Source organism: Salvia hispanica, chromosome 4, assembly GCF_023119035.1.
Source record: "Salvia hispanica cultivar TCC Black 2014 chromosome 4, UniMelb_Shisp_WGS_1.0, whole genome shotgun sequence".
Lineage (NCBI taxonomy): Eukaryota > Viridiplantae > Streptophyta > Magnoliopsida > Lamiales > Lamiaceae > Salvia > Salvia hispanica.
In genome coordinates, this window is record NC_062968.1 from 29,411,475 (window position 1) to 29,427,211 (window position 15,737).

A 15,737-nucleotide genomic window follows, 5' to 3' on the forward strand; every position below is an offset into this window, starting at 1 on the left:
TTCACTTTATTTTGTTTATTTTTTTCTTATATTTTATTAGTTATATATTAAAACTCGTGTAACTGCAAAAGTGGCCACTTCCTTTGCCCCAGTATAATTAAAGTGTATCAATTGAGCACCAATATTAAGAACAACTATTTAGTGATGTAAATAAAAAAAGAAAAAAGTAAGATAAAAACCAAGTAGATAAGTAAATTAAGTATAAAGTATGAAAAATAATAAAATATGTAACAGACAAAAAATAAAATAAAAGAAATGACTCAATTTTATTGATGGTATGGAGAGTAACAAGTAATTTCATCATATGGTAAATGGCTTTCATCTATTATCTTGAATGTAAACTGAGTCTTCTCCTATAAATAAAACGAAAATTCCTCTATGACTGGTATTAAAACACCATAAAAAGGGCTACAGACAATATGGACAAAGAAACTGTCACCTCATGTGAGGCTATTCCTATATTACTGCAATCACCAACTCCTATTTCACACACCCACAACACCGTGCATCCTCCCCCGACAGGCCCTCTTAATACGTACAGAAGCTATACCACAAAAATGAGTGTTGTTTCAGCAGAGAGTTCTCAAAGGTAAGAAAAAATTATAAATGGAAGTAGGCGCTGTTGCAGTTCCCGTTACGAGTCTCCTTTGGAGGGCAAGTCTCCTGCTTTAAAATGGGGACGTGCCGAATTGATTTGGCTTCATCAAGTCAGCAATCACCTCCAACAGATAATGCACCTGCAACAGTATAAACTAGCGTTAGCAAGCAGAAGACTATAGGATAGACTAATGTTAGTGGTTCAGAAGGATTTCCATAACTCAATAATTATGTTACTAAAAAAGAAAGAAACGAGCTACCGGTGAGAACATTGGCATACTTTGTTCTAATAAAGCGTACACACTTTATCACCAAAACAATAGTGTTCTTCATATTCATCAAGGTTTCAAAAATTTGTTGGTAGTTACATAGTCCCAATATTATCCTAGTAGTGCTGTACAATTATGATTTTTCATTACAAATAAATACTCATAAACTACACATTAAAAATCTAGAGATGCAGTACCTTTAGCTAGTATCCATAAAATATCTGAGAGATTGGTTCATGTTAGTATTAGTTTTCCCCGAGCCAAAACCACCCACTTATCCTAGGGAAACTTTTCCTAGGTTCTTGAAGGTGGGAAACAGCGATTGCATACAAATATTAATAATCAATTTGAACAGCACAGAGTAGTAGTATCAGTTAGCAGCTTAGGCATATGCATGCATGACCAGACTTTTTTGGCAAAGATCAAGTACATTTACCATTTCTTAGGATTTATAGATTAACTCATATGGATAAAAATGTAAACAAGCTTGGGAATCAAAGTACATCTCATGGTCATGGACCAAAACAAAATAATCTTAGGACATAAAGCATACCTCAAAGATCAAACATGAGACGTGTAATCCCATTGGAACAAATTATATCACTTGGAAGGAATAACTACATCAAGATTCTTCGGCAGTACCCAGCCCTTAGGATAAGCAAGTTCATGCGCTTCTAGATGAAGGTGCCAATTCATTATCCTGTTACAACCTAGAGGAATACCTTCCATCTGACTCTCATCTTCCACAATCTGTTCTATGAAAGTTGTCTCCTGGAAAGAAGTAACAAATTTTCCAAATAGAATTTGAATTATGTTTGAGTAGGATATGATTTAAAAAATGACAGCACATATGAATGAAATGATACGCACTTGGAAACCCTCTTTTACTGTGTCTAACTGCCTGATAGGACCTGAAGTTGGTCGATGCCATCTCTTGGGATCCCACAATATACTACTATTGAAGGCAAAACCAGCCATATCCACATGGAATCTCCGGAGTCTTTTACTCTTCTCATTTGTGTGCCATCCTATTACTTGACTTCCATTACAGACAGGGCCTTCCAGTATTGCTTTATTTTTGCTTTGGGCCAGCATGCCAACGGGCCAAGTACCAAAACGACTGAATAGAACCAAGACAACAGATGGTTTATAAGAAATGAAGAGAAAGCATTCTCATGCTATAGCAGAGAGATCGAGTGATATATAGTGAGATTCAAAGCTTGGTCATGGTCAGACAATAAGATCTAACACCAGCTATCATGTTTTCCATGGTCAGACAAAAAGAATCAGAAATCCACACACCCACACGCACACACAATACAAAATAAAACAATAGGCAATATGTCTTTAATTCCAAAGGGAAACTTTCTGTTTCTTAGCTCAAGTTATCTATTTGTAAGTTTTGTTTAACAATCATTTTACATTTCCAAACAATCAAGAAACAGATACTCCCTCCGTCTCGGATAATTCGGGTCACTTTGACCGGGCACGGTTTTTAAGAATTGTAATGACAAGTGGGTTGAGAAAGTTAGTGGAATGTGGGTCCTACCTTTATATATTAGTTTTATAATAAAATGTGAGTAGGAATGTATTAGTGGAATATGGGGTCCACTACCAAAAATGGTAAAAGTGAAATGGGACAAATTATGTGGGACGGACCGAAATGGAAAACTGAGACGAATTATCCGGGACGGAGGGAGTACATCTTTTCATGTGGATACCAAACTCATTATAAGATGTCAAAACAACCCCATTACTTGCTGGGAAAATATCATAAAACAAGTACTTATTGTTTTTTAAACATATCAGAACTTTTCTTTTAAACGCACTTCAGCCTTGGGGAAACTATCTTAAAACAAACACTTATTGTTTTTTAAACATATCAGAACTTTTCTTTTAAAACAATACAAAGGAAAAGGGACTAACAGCTAGGAAGCAAAGTATGGAAGTACAAGTTCATATTTCACATACTTTGGAAGGGCTTGTTTTCACATTTGAGCCTAACCCACTATTGCTTCAAGCTTATCTGCTTCCAAATGGAATGGGACAAGACTATCTAAGCTATGATACACCATGAAGTGGCAGTATTGATAGCTCGAGTTAACCAATTCTCAATTACTTAGCAAATAAAAACATGCATAACCATTTCCAGGCAAGCGAATTAGACTGTCAATACGTATATAATAACTAACGTAATAGTAAGTGATTGCAGAAGAGAAATCAATCACCTTAGGATGAATATATTCATCTGCCAAATAATTATAGGTAAACTACAACAAAATATTTGGGTACCAAAACATAGATTTGGTCACTCTTAAATAGAGGAGCTTCTGTAGTAGTAGTAACTATATACTCCAATTCAGTTTATCCCAGTCCTAAACTTAACCTCATTGCTTATACACGAGGACAGTGACATAGTCTTAGATATTGCTCATTAAGCCAATAACTGCAAAGTCAGGGAAAGACATGACTATGAAGATGAAAGAGATGATAAGTAACTGGTTTCCCCATTCCAAATTTCAGCATAAAAACTAAATTAATATTTAAAGTGACTGCTTATGCCACAATCCAAAGTTTTCTGAGATCCATAAGTTATCAAAAAGAAAATGAAAATTGGTTGAAAACCATCTAACCTAACTGTTCCAAAGCAAAGGTACAGTTCTATCATTGATTAGATTTTATACATTTTAACTAAAATTACACAAATTCAAGAAATGAACCACATTCATTTAACTAAAACTTATAATCAGAAAGTGATCAGCCCAAACACATCGGTCATGGAACAGCATAAAAGGAACTTCAACCGACATATTTAGTTGCAGTTCACAACTAGATCCTACACATTCAAACTCACATTAACAGAGTCAAGGATCATAACAAACAGAATACAGCCCCTTATATATTTATATATTATGCCTAGAAAGCATAGAATACTATGAGAATGCAAAACAAAGGTCAGAACAATGAGTAAGTTGCATAGTAAAGAAGACTGCATTTTGTAATAGCTTAATCGTCCTAAAGCGCCATTGTTTTGTAACAAAAAAATGTTCTCAGATAGCTGAACTCTAAATCAAACTTTAGAGTTTAGACTCTTCTTGTACGTTTTTATACAGTATAAGAGTGTGTGGATATTAACCTCATAAGCATATTCCTATACTATGATTACCAATAGTGGAAAGAACAGATATTTTCAGGTAAGACCATATAATTGTGAAAAGCAGGTAAAAATGCAGCTTGTAATAATATCCAACCTGATTTCTCTCATGCTCTCAAATAGCTCAAGCGAGTAAATATTATCATCATCAGCAAAATACACCAACCCGTCGAGCCTATGCCTCTCTATATGTTCAAGTGCAGTATTCCGCTGGTGCACACCCCTATCCTTTACATCTGTATTATTTTTCTTACAAACCAAATGTCTATACATAATGCCCATATTCCTCAACATCTCAGCAGTCTCCACGGATGCTTCGTTCATCTCTACCACAATCCACAAAACTGGCGGTTTGACCAGTCTCAAGACCTGCCCTAACCTATTCAAATAGTATGCCTGAATAGCCCTGCTATAAGTTGGACTCACCACAATCAATTGTTTGCCTGCCACAAAATCCAAAACCTTCTTCATATCCGTTTTATCAAGCACTCCTAATTCAATAGCACCGACCAACAGATCATTCTCCTTTAACTTCTCAATAGAAGCTAAATCGCCCGCACTCTTCTGAACACTCACCACCTCCGGCTTCCATTCGATCGAGAAATCGCTCTTCCTCAAATCCCCTTGCCGTAATTCACTAAAATCGCTATTGAACGGCGCCATGCCGAGCAAAAACCCTAAGAAGAAACACATGAAGCACCGAAGAAGCGATTTATTCCAGGAAAACTGAAAATTCTTCCGAGTCTGGTGCTTCCGGAAGAAGACTCCGGCAACCAATCTACGAACCGGAGAGAAAGTCGTTTTTCCTTGCGGAAACTGCTTCTGCGACGGCGATTGCGGCGAAAATGGAGTATTGGCTCCGTTCTGGTGCGATCGATCGTTATACGGCGATAAAGTTCTCCGAATCGAAGCCATTTATCCCGTCCAAATCGCATCCAGAACAGCGCAGGAATAGGAGTTGCGATGCAATGAGAAAGTAGTGGTGGATCAAATGCAGCTTAATAACACTTCCTTAGCCGGAATTGGAAACCCTAAGACGCAACCGAGCTGAAATGGAAAGAAAAATAGAGGGAAAGTAACAGCTTTAATTGAAGTTAGAGAGAGAAACTTGATTTTCAGAGGAAAATATTTTGCGTGTAGGCAACAGAGGAATGGAGGGAGACGAAAAATATGATAAATGAATGCTGCTGCAGTTTCTGCTTTAAAAAACATGCACCGCTTTAGCTAATGTGCGCTGTCATGTCCCCAACAATTATTTTTTCATTTAAAATAATTTGGTTTCCTACCATAAAAATTTAATGTAATTCTCTCATAAATTGAATTACTCCCTGTATTTAAAATAATAAAATTTAATTTAAGTTAGAGCACCCTTTATGTTGCTTCTTTATAATAGTGTCGCGTCAGTATCATAGTATTAATAACTTTCACTTTCAAATATTTTAAAGGATAATAAAATTGTAAATTTTATACTTAATTGTCAAATTTAGTGGATTTTAAGAATGTGAAAGAAAATTGTAGGAAAAATTGTCACTTTATATATTACTTTTATAACGAAATGTGAAAGTAATGATTTAGTGAATTGCAAAGTTTATTTATTTAATAAAATAAACAATTAAATAAATTTTTTAATTATGAATATATGAAATATCTATGGAGTAAATAAAATAAAATAGCAAGTTGTTTTAGTAATGGCAATTAACACTTGACTTATATAAGCCCATTTGTTTTCGAAAGTCCATAGATATTGTCCATGGTAGTTAACTGCTGACTTACATAAGCCCATGCAAAGCCCATTGATTTATTTGTGTACCACTATTGTCCATTTGTCCTTGTAGACTTGAAAAATCTTTTGTGCCAAAAACTCTTTTAATTGTCCAAATTTATAATTTTTTGTAGCAGGTATGTATGAATTTAATCAGGATATGAGGCTAAATTAAACCTTCTAGAATTTGGATAACTGCTCCACCTTTCTACACTGGCAGATTCAGAAGTTGAAAATCGAAGGAGCGGAATCCAAGAGTTCTTTCAGTTGTTTTCAGCATATATTCTTTGCACGACGTCTTTCAAAATTCATTCTCTGGCCGTTCAAGTAAAACTACTACTCTACTACTACAACTACAACTACAACATACACATAAATAGTAACATTATTAATACTTGTGTTTTTTGACTCTCTCTTTCACGAAATTCACAACTCGATCCCTCCAAACTAGAGCATCGTACTTAATTAGCGTCGTCTCACTCCAGCCAAATGCTACTATAGCTTTAGATATGATAGTTAGGAACTTGGTAATGTGTTCAAACATGAAAGGTGGAAGTCATTTTGAGTTTTTTCTACTTTCAAGAAAGTCTTCTCTCCTAGCTTGCTTGTGTCTCAACATAATCTTGCCTACTGTGTGACTTTGGCATGTACTTATAGTGGAGATGGACTGATCAATCATCATCAGCTCATCCCATTTTGAATGAAGCAAACTTCCATGATGTTTATGGCTTCCTAGAACAACTATTTTGTGTTGGTAACTCTCTTGACTCTTCTTTTGTCTTAGTTTGGAATTGTTTGGTGTTTCTGTTATGAATTGGAGATAAGTCAAAAACACTTTTTATAGAAATGAGTATTTATTGTCTTCCTTTCTTGCTTCAAAGGCAAGTAGAAGTGACTAAGCCACTAATTAAGGCACATAAAGTCTTACTATAGATTTTTTTTTCTTGAGATAATCACTTCTTTACGCATCTCAACAACACAGTTTATGTGTTGAATAGCTACTTCTTGCTCTAACTGTGCTAGGAATAGTTGGGGCGTACCCTGTGACGGATCTAAACTGTGTTGAATAACTACTTGTTGCTTTAACTGTGCTAGCAAATAGTTGGTTCTACACAATGACGGATCTAGAAAATGGTGGGGTTTGGACGCAATGAAGAATCCGAGCAATTCTGATTTTGCTCTAATTTTTTTCCTACCAATTTTGCCCTGAATTATAATTCTCGATGTATTAGGCGTATCTATTTTTTTCTATAACTATTGGGATCATCCGTTTCATTTATATCGCCATTTTATTTTACTTTTTGGTACGTCATGGTCATGACACTTAAAAGTAGCTTAGGAGTATATTGAGCTCACAATGGCGGATTTAGGTAGAGTCGGGAGTTGATCAATTCTAAAGTCGGTCTATAAGGTTGGAAAACTTCATTAAATTCAGCATTGGAGCTGCCGAAAACCCCATGTAGCATGCAACTCTGCCCTAACGCTAAAGAGTTGGGGTTCAATTTCATTCTTCATCCGCCATTTATTATTAGCTCCAGCTACCACACTTTTTTGACCTTCTTCATTATATCAAACTTCATAAGTAATGTTTTTAAAATCTGCTATTGGGAGTTTGAAAGTAAATTCATACAAACAACCGTAATCATAGTTAAGAAATATCTCAATTCTCAAGCACAAATCCATCCTCGTCCAATAAAAAATGGTCCAATATATATTTCTAGAAGTAAAACCCTAAAGAGGGGACCTTTTTTTTTATCTATTCTAAATAATCATTATCTTCTCCTATTAAAAAGCAATACGGCACTGCGCCCATGATAATTGGGCAACATATATTTTGGCATATTTGACCATGAACCTTATGCTTTGAATTAGTCTTATCACATAGTTTAATTGCTTACTCCTCAAATATTTGATTACATAACTATATAGTCAGCAGCAATATATGATTGCATACGTATCCATTTTTCCCAAATCTCTATCATTCAACCCATATATATGAAGTGAAATTAGCCTTAGTAAAAGCAAAATTCGAAAGAGGAATGAATTTGGAAATTCGACTCTTTTCCAATATTTTACTAATAATAACTAATTATTCACATATTGAACATCATGGGTCCATAGCTCAGTGGTAGAGCAATTGACTGCAGATCAATAGGTCACCGGTTCGAACCCGGTTGGGCCCTATAATTTTCAAATTTTATTTCTTAAGGTTTTTTAATTTTACATTCTCTTTTGGGAGCCTTGTAGTTGTATCGTTTTCCCATTTTTTTTTTTGTCTCGCTTTGAATTTGATACTATAAATTACGTTTACTGATTTACTCTATAATAATTAGCAAATAGATTTAATTTTGCTTTACAAATAAATACGTCAAAATAAATCAGATACTAAGGACATTTTTAGTTACAACCTTTTTCTTTATGCTATTTTCATTGGAAAATGACGTCAATTTTGTGTTGAAGTATATCTTCTATTGAACAAATAAAAGTGACAGTTATTTTTAAGCAATTTGTACTCTTTATCTAGCATAGTAAGTGATAATTATAAGAAGAAGAAAAATTACAGTGTTTGATTCGTTTACACTATACATTTCCATCTTAAAATGGGTTGATCTTTTGTACAAATGGCATGTCAATATAATAATAATCCTGATATTATTATGCTAATACATTATACAAATAGAAACATAAACATTGAAAGGTAACCCGATTTTGCATCAATACAATGGATCATGTCATGACATGATAAATAAAAATTCTACTATATTATTGTGTATTACAAAAATAATACTCCTATTAAAGTTTGTGTTTTATAGTGACATGTCCATAAATAAGGTGACGAATTGGAAGATTGAATCATTGAAAAGCAATGATTATGATTTTATGATCAGCACACAAGAAGAATGAGAGGGTGATTTTGAAGCTTCAACGTCTCATTCTCTATCCTATAAATACCTCCATCATCACAAACATTATCCCTTTTTCGGACTTCTCTCCCTCTCTCCATCTCCTCCCTCCAATCCGTCCTCCACAGCACCGCCACCATCGCCGCCGCGCAGCTGACCTGCGCCGCCAGCAGCCCCATCCACAGCCCCCTGAACCCCATCCCCATCCCAAACCCCATCACAAACGCCGCCGGCATCCCCACCAGGTAGAACGACCCCAGATTCACCCTCGCCCCCACCCCGGGCCGCGCGCTCCCCCGCAGAACCCCTCCCGCCGCCGTCTGCGGGCAGTTCCCCAGCTCGCACAGCCCCGCTATCGGCAGCGCCGCCGCCGTCAGCTCCAATATCTCCCCGTCCTCCGTGAACAGCCTCCCCCACCTCTCCCTCACCGCCGTCGCGAACACCACCGCCGCCGCCCCCATCGCCGCCGCGCAGATCAGCGCCGCGATCGTCGCCACGCGCGCACGCGCCGGCCGCCCCGCGCCGAGCTCGTTTCCGACGCGCGTCGCCACGCCGAGGCTTAAAGCCGAGGGGAAGACGTACATGAACGACGTCGTCTGCATCAGAATCCCCATCGACGAGAGCGTCGCCCTAGGGTTCGGCAGCATCCCGCAGAGCACGATCATGAGCTCGTACCACCACCACTCCAAGCACACGGACACGCACGCCGGCACCGCCAGCCCGATCAGCGCCGACCAGCCACGCAGGCACTCCGCCGTCGGATTAACCCACGATCTATCGAATTCCCCCGAAATTCGCAGAAATAGGCACAGGAACAAAACTAGGTTAAAATCGGTGATCGCCGTCGCCAGCGCCACTCCGGCGACGCCGAGATTCAAAAAATTAACCAGCACAAAATTCGCCGGAATGTGCAGGAGAATCGCGAGGAATGACAGCGCCATCACCGGCACCGTCACCCCCTGCGATCTCATGAAAATCCGGAGAGGATGGAGGAAGCTTAGGAAGAAGAGATCGGGAATCGCGAACGCCACAAAATTCCCGGCGACGGCGGAGATCTCCTCGTCCTGGTTGCACCAGAGGAGGATGTACTTCACGTTGAGCCACACGGCGGCGATGGGGACGGAGGCGGCGAGGAGGAGAGCCACGGTGCGGTGGAGAGTGAGGCCGAGGAGCTTCATTTGATCGGCGCCGTATGCTTGGGCACAAATAGGCTCCATCCCCATAGCCAATCCGGATACGACTGCGTATCCGGTGATGTTGGCGATGGCGACGGCGAGAGCACCGCCGGCGAGCTCAAGGTCGCCGAGGTAGCCGAGGAAGAGCATTGAGATCATGCTTCTGAAGTATAAAATCAGCCCTGTCACCATTGTGGGTCCCGCTATTTTCCCCATGGCTTTCATTTCTTCAATCACCTAATTTCAAAAAAAATTGATCAAACAATGTTGTTTGTTGTTCAATTGTAGCATACTAAGTCAAGAAACTAACCTCTGATGCTGTTGGCCATCTGTGGAGTTCTTGATCGTCTTCGTGAAGATCCATCGTGCTTGTGGTAAGGTTCGAGATATTCGTGTAGGAGGGAAGAGGAGTTGGTTTGAGGTTGCACATAGCTTACTCTAGTATGTACATATATATTGAAATTGGATTTGGAGAGAATGATGGAAGAAATTGGGGAGGAAAGCTAGTGATCAAGTGAGGTAGTTATGATTTTGTATTGTTAAGTGAAAAGGCAATAGGGAGAAGAATATGGGAAAAATAACATATATGAGGAGAAATCTATCACTCAAGGTGTGTATATATACATGGGAGAAGTGAGGGGTTGGGCCCCACATTTCTTGCTTGTGCAAAGTACTAACATACATTTATTAGAAATCATGCAAGAATTTTATTAAAAAAAGTTGTATCATACACATGAAAAAATATCTATATGGGAGCAATATTTTCCCTTTTCTGATTCAGCCTGTCATGACTTCTTTGTTTTTGGATTAAACTAAATAAATGAGAGGACGCACTGAATGTATAAAGTTATTGTATTAAAAATATAAAATTTTATGAAATTCCAATTGGATTGTTGTACGAATAAGTCTTCAATGATTAATTGGGAGGCATGAATTGATTGATAAGAAATACTAGATTCAATTCCCCCTAGTTGTCATGAAGTGACACTACTATATTATTGAGTTTTGTCTTTCAACTTATAGTGTAATAATCATGATAGAGGGGAACACACATTTCACAAAGTATAGATATGAAGGTCCAAAGGATTATCTCCATTGTGAGGCATACAATCAAATCTATCCAAATATACAAAAATGAGAAGAAATTTGTAGCAGGCAAAATTCATTTCAGAAAATGAAACAATCTCTTGAAAAAAAGGAATTATTGGGAACAAGCATGTAATTTTGGGACATTAATATTTGTGGCCATGGACAAGGCTGTGTTTGTCCTAAAACAGCATGTTATATTTCATTGTGATGCGACCACTACTCACCTTGTCTGCAACTGCATTTTGAGAGCCAAACAACTTTTGGCTATTTACTCAACTTGAGAGGCACAGCATTCTCAAATCGTTTTTGAGGAGCCCCAGTTTTATTCTTGATTTTGTTAGCATGGGATAAGATACCGCGTGACGAAGTTTTTCATGATTGACACTCCTTTTGTGTGTCATTAAATATCTCAATTTGTCATTTTGAGTTGTCTATCATTACATATTTCATTTCATTTTTACTACGTAAGATAAGTCCCACCTATACTTTATTACTATAAAAATATAAAAATAAGACTTACATTTCACTACTTTTTTTTTTCAACCTAGTTCCTTCACATTTCTTAGAGTGAGGCTCTATCTATGAATGTGGTGGAGTACAAATATAGAAAGATAAGAATCATAGTATAAATATGGTAGTAGTATAATTTGTGGTGGGCTACAAATTTAGAAAGACAAGAATGATAGTATAAACATGGTACGTAGTATAATTTTTCAGTTACCTTTCATAACACAGACTACTAATTAAACCCTCAATTTATTCTACACATTGCACAAAGTGTTCTTATCAACAAGTAAAATAGCTTCTATGTAGTTATGTGTTTTGACTCATGTTTTCAAGAAGGCTTAGAGCTGCTTTTTTTTTTTTTTTTTTTTTTGTTAAAAAACATTAACTAAAACAGTAGACAAGCCATTACATAAGGATAATTAATAAACTCTGTTCAACCAGTGTCGAATCTAGGAGGAGTCGAGGGGGTCGGCCGACCATACTGTTGGCTCCAGCGTTGTAATACGGCTTCCGACCTCTTCAGTGTCGCGCCTCAACCTCCACCCCAAGCGTTATTTTGTTTCTCCATATTGCCTTACAATTGCTGCAGATCAGTTCTAATGGGCCACCAGGACTTTTATATTGTTGGGCTTATATTATATGTAGTTATTTTTTTATTATTGAAATCAAACCGGACTATATTTTTCAATCATTCTGCAGTCCAGTCCACTTTTTAAGTCATACTCTTTTATTCATGTTTTTTTTGTATTTTGGTACATATGGCTAGATTAATAATACTAGTGTTAATTTTTAGTTTTGGAACCTAATTTATTGAGACAGTTATAATTTAGTAGAGAGGTAGATAAAAAAATTTGGTTTAGCATTGGAGTTTATTTATCTTATGTATATTAAATATTAATTTAATAAAAATTTCTAGCGGTTATCTATTTATATTTTCTGGAATTTATTGAGTTATATATTTCATAATTTTGTTCGAAACTTCTAAAAATAAGTTTTTATATGCTTTTTGTTGTAATATGTTCTTCTTTTGAAAAGTCCGTGCAAAATATAAAACGATAGTTGTATTATGTAAATTGTAATGTATTTTGAAAAAAATATTTTTTGGTATTATACTAGTACTCCTATTTATCATTTTTTCCTACTCCACAATATTTAACTCCTTGATTCGTCATTGATGCGTCAAACTTTCTCAAGTAAATAAAATGTGGGCTGTGTATAAAATTGCTTTTTGGGACATTAGAGCATCCGCAGCGGTGGAGTTTTGTTGTCCGTCCGTCCGTGCCGCTGAGCACGAGCTCGTCCGTCCGCCGCTGCGAGCTGTCCGTTCGTGCCAGCGGCACGACGCTGCTCTTAGCTAAGAGCACGTCCGTGCCGCTGAGCAGCCATACGTGGCGTCTTCTTATTGGCCAACGGCATAGCCGTTGGCAAATTCGACTTTTAATTATTTTTTAAAAAAAATTCATAAATAATTTAAAATAATACCAAAAAATTAAAAAAAAAAAATTTTGGATTCCCAAAAAAATAGAGCCGTTTATAGACGTTTTTTTTGGATTTTTGTGAATTTTTGTTAATCCCAAAATCATCTATAAATACACATTCATCATCCACTTTTCACATCAAATTATCTCTCATTCATACTTTTTCATACTAAATCATCTACATCTTCCTCTCTCACCCAAACTCTCTAAAAAATTCAAAAATGGATATCACCAATCTCATTGCGTAAGCGGAGCGCGAAGAACAAGAATATTATGAACAATATCGTGCCGCCTATGTCGCCGCCAACGCCCCTCCTCCTCAACCAACTAGAGCAAAACGTCGCTACATCCCTCGTGATCGAGAGGGAGCCCATGAAAGGCTCTTTGCCGACTATTTTTCCGACCAGCCGCGGTATCCACAAGATTACTTTCGGCGCCGTTTTCGCATGTCAAAACGATTGTTTATGCGTATTGTCAACACATTGTCCACCCGCGTTGAATATTTTCAAGAAGGTGCAGACGCAACCGGTCGGCAAAGTCTCACGGCGTTGCAAAAGTGTACTTGTGCCATCCGACAACTTGCTACTGGGCAAACGGCTGACCTCTTCGACGAGTATTTGCATGTCGGTGAGTCAACTGGAATCCTATGCCTCAAGAATTTTTGCGACGACGTTCGTTCTGCTTTCGGCGAAGAATTCCTTCGAGCACCCACCACCGACGATTGTCAACGGTTGCTTCGTCTTCACGAAAGCAGTCCACGGTTTTTCCGGTATGCTAGGCGGCATTGAGCTGCATGCATTGGAAGTGGAAGAATTGTCCGACTGCTTGGAGGGGGCAACACTTAAGCGGCCACAAAGGTGGCGGCCCAATGCTTATCCTTGAAGCGGTCGCCGACTACCGCCTATGGATTTGGCATGCATATTTCGGTGTTGCCGGATCCAACAACGACTTGAACGTGTTATATTCTTCACCACTCTTCGATGATGTTTTGAATGGTGTAGCACCAGCGATCGACTTCACCGTCAACGGAAATGCATACCACATGGGTTACTATCTCGTCGATGGTATCTACCCAAGGTGGTCGACTTTTGTGAAGTCGTTCAGCAATCCACAAGAGCAAAGACGGATTCTTTTTGCGCAGCGTCAAAAGTCTGCTCGGAAAGACGTCGAAAGAGCTTTTGGTGTCCTTCAAGGCCGATTCAACATTGTGAAGTCCCCTTCTCGGCTTTGGTACATTAAGAATATCGCCGACATCATGTACACGTGTATTATCTTGCACAACATGATTATAGCTGACGAAAGACCGATGGCGGCTAACTTTTACGACGAGGATGAAGCCGGAAGCTCAACCGCGAGGTCTCCTCCACGCCGAGGTGTGCATACGACGGTGAACGAGAGGATGGAAAGAAGACACACAATGCGCGATACAAGAGCCCACACTGAGCTACAAAAAGATCTAATCAATCACATTTGGGCGAAATTCGGCAACAAGTAGTGTAATTTTTAATTTTTAGGATTTTAATTATGTAATTTTTAATTATTTTGTAATTTGTAATAGTATTTGGGATATTTTTAATGCATTTTAATATTGTGGAAATGTTTTTATTTAAATTGAATAATAGAATGGTGGGACCCTTGAGCTTGTCCTTAGCTAAGAGCACGGATGTGTGTGTTGTGCTCTTAGCTAAGAACAAGTAGTAAATGTGGGTCCGAGCCCACTTCCATGCTCTTAGTTAAGAGCACCGATGGGGATGCTCTCAAGTGGAAGCATGGAGAACTTTATCAATTTTTAATTACTCGTGATTGCATCAAATCAAGTACATATAGCCCAATTATTTATGCAATAGCTAGATTCGGATTTGGCAGTTGAATATTCTTCTGTACCTAAAATCGTACAAAATAATATCTTCTTTGGAATTTGCAACTAATTTGGATGGATGGAATCGTGCAACGAATATTTCTGCATCTTTGGGCTTAACTGGGCATTTATACTTTAACCTATTCTTCCAACTATAAATAGTTGGGTTATATTTTTATTCGTTCCTCAATATATCAAAATCCATTTTGATGAATTACTATTAAATTCGATTTTTTTTACAGTTACTCTAATATTTCTCGGTTGATATATGTGGTACAATTTCATGTACTAATATTTTTATAGTAGGTGGTTGTGAAAAAAAAACAAAAACAAAAACTCACCATTATTTTGGTTAATTTATAAAATTGGGAGACGAGACGACGACCATAATATTTTCCCTCTTCTATTTGTTACGTTTTTTCTTGAGAAGTTATTTCACGCTAAAGTTTTCAATGAAAACAATATCAAGGCCTTTTTGAATAGATGAAACAAAATATAAGCTGGACAATTCCAATTCAAGCCAATTAAAATAACAATATCACATACATTTAATAAATAAGATCCAATTCAAGCCAATTAAAATAACAATATCACATACATTTAATAAATAAGATGATAAGAACCTAGACTTTTAGTTTATTTTGGGAGTGAGTTGATAATTTATAATTTCTATATTTAGCTTATTTTATGATTTATAGTTATACTAGTTGTTAGGATTTGATTTATTTTTGGTAGTTGTTAGGATTTGATATGTTTCCCCATTGTTGGTAAGAATCATTTTACTTTCGTAGATTTTGGAGTCGTTTGTATTTTTTACAAAAATTCTATCTTCTCAATTACTTTATTGATTTATTTTCTTGTGTTTAATTTTTAACACCTCAATTTCTGAATTTTTATATGTAAAGAAATATGTTAATTATATTTGGGACGGTGGAGGTAATAGTT

The 15,737-nt window shown here is 37.3% G+C and overlaps 2 protein-coding genes and 1 non-coding gene across 3 annotated transcripts; 1 reads left to right on the forward strand and 2 right to left on the reverse strand.

The window, feature by feature from the left end:
• Positions 1–247: 247 nt before the first annotated feature.
• On the reverse strand, positions 248–5,171 carry LOC125222237 (probable beta-1,4-xylosyltransferase IRX9H). Its single transcript, XM_048124745.1, has 4 exons — positions 4,118–5,171; positions 1,737–1,986; positions 1,420–1,637; positions 248–737 (listed from the first exon to the last, which is right to left on the reverse strand). The coding sequence occupies exons 1-3, from the start codon at positions 4,933–4,935 to the stop codon at positions 1,467–1,469; spliced, it is 1,239 nt and encodes a 412-aa protein (XP_047980702.1). The 5' UTR covers positions 4,936–5,171; the 3' UTR covers positions 248–737; positions 1,420–1,466.
• Positions 5,172–7,893: 2,722 nt separating this feature from the next.
• TRNAC-GCA lies at positions 7,894–7,965 on the forward strand. Its single transcript has one exon. It is a non-coding gene; the product is annotated as a tRNA-Cys (tRNA).
• Positions 7,966–8,409: 444 nt separating this feature from the next.
• LOC125222235 (protein DETOXIFICATION 48-like) lies at positions 8,410–10,306 on the reverse strand. Its single transcript, XM_048124742.1, has 2 exons — positions 10,171–10,306; positions 8,410–10,097 (listed from the first exon to the last, which is right to left on the reverse strand). Exons 1-2 carry the CDS (start codon positions 10,288–10,290, stop codon positions 8,667–8,669), a joined length of 1,551 nt encoding a protein of 516 aa, XP_047980699.1. The 5' UTR covers positions 10,291–10,306; the 3' UTR covers positions 8,410–8,666.
• Between the last annotated feature and the right edge of the window lie 5,431 nt (positions 10,307–15,737).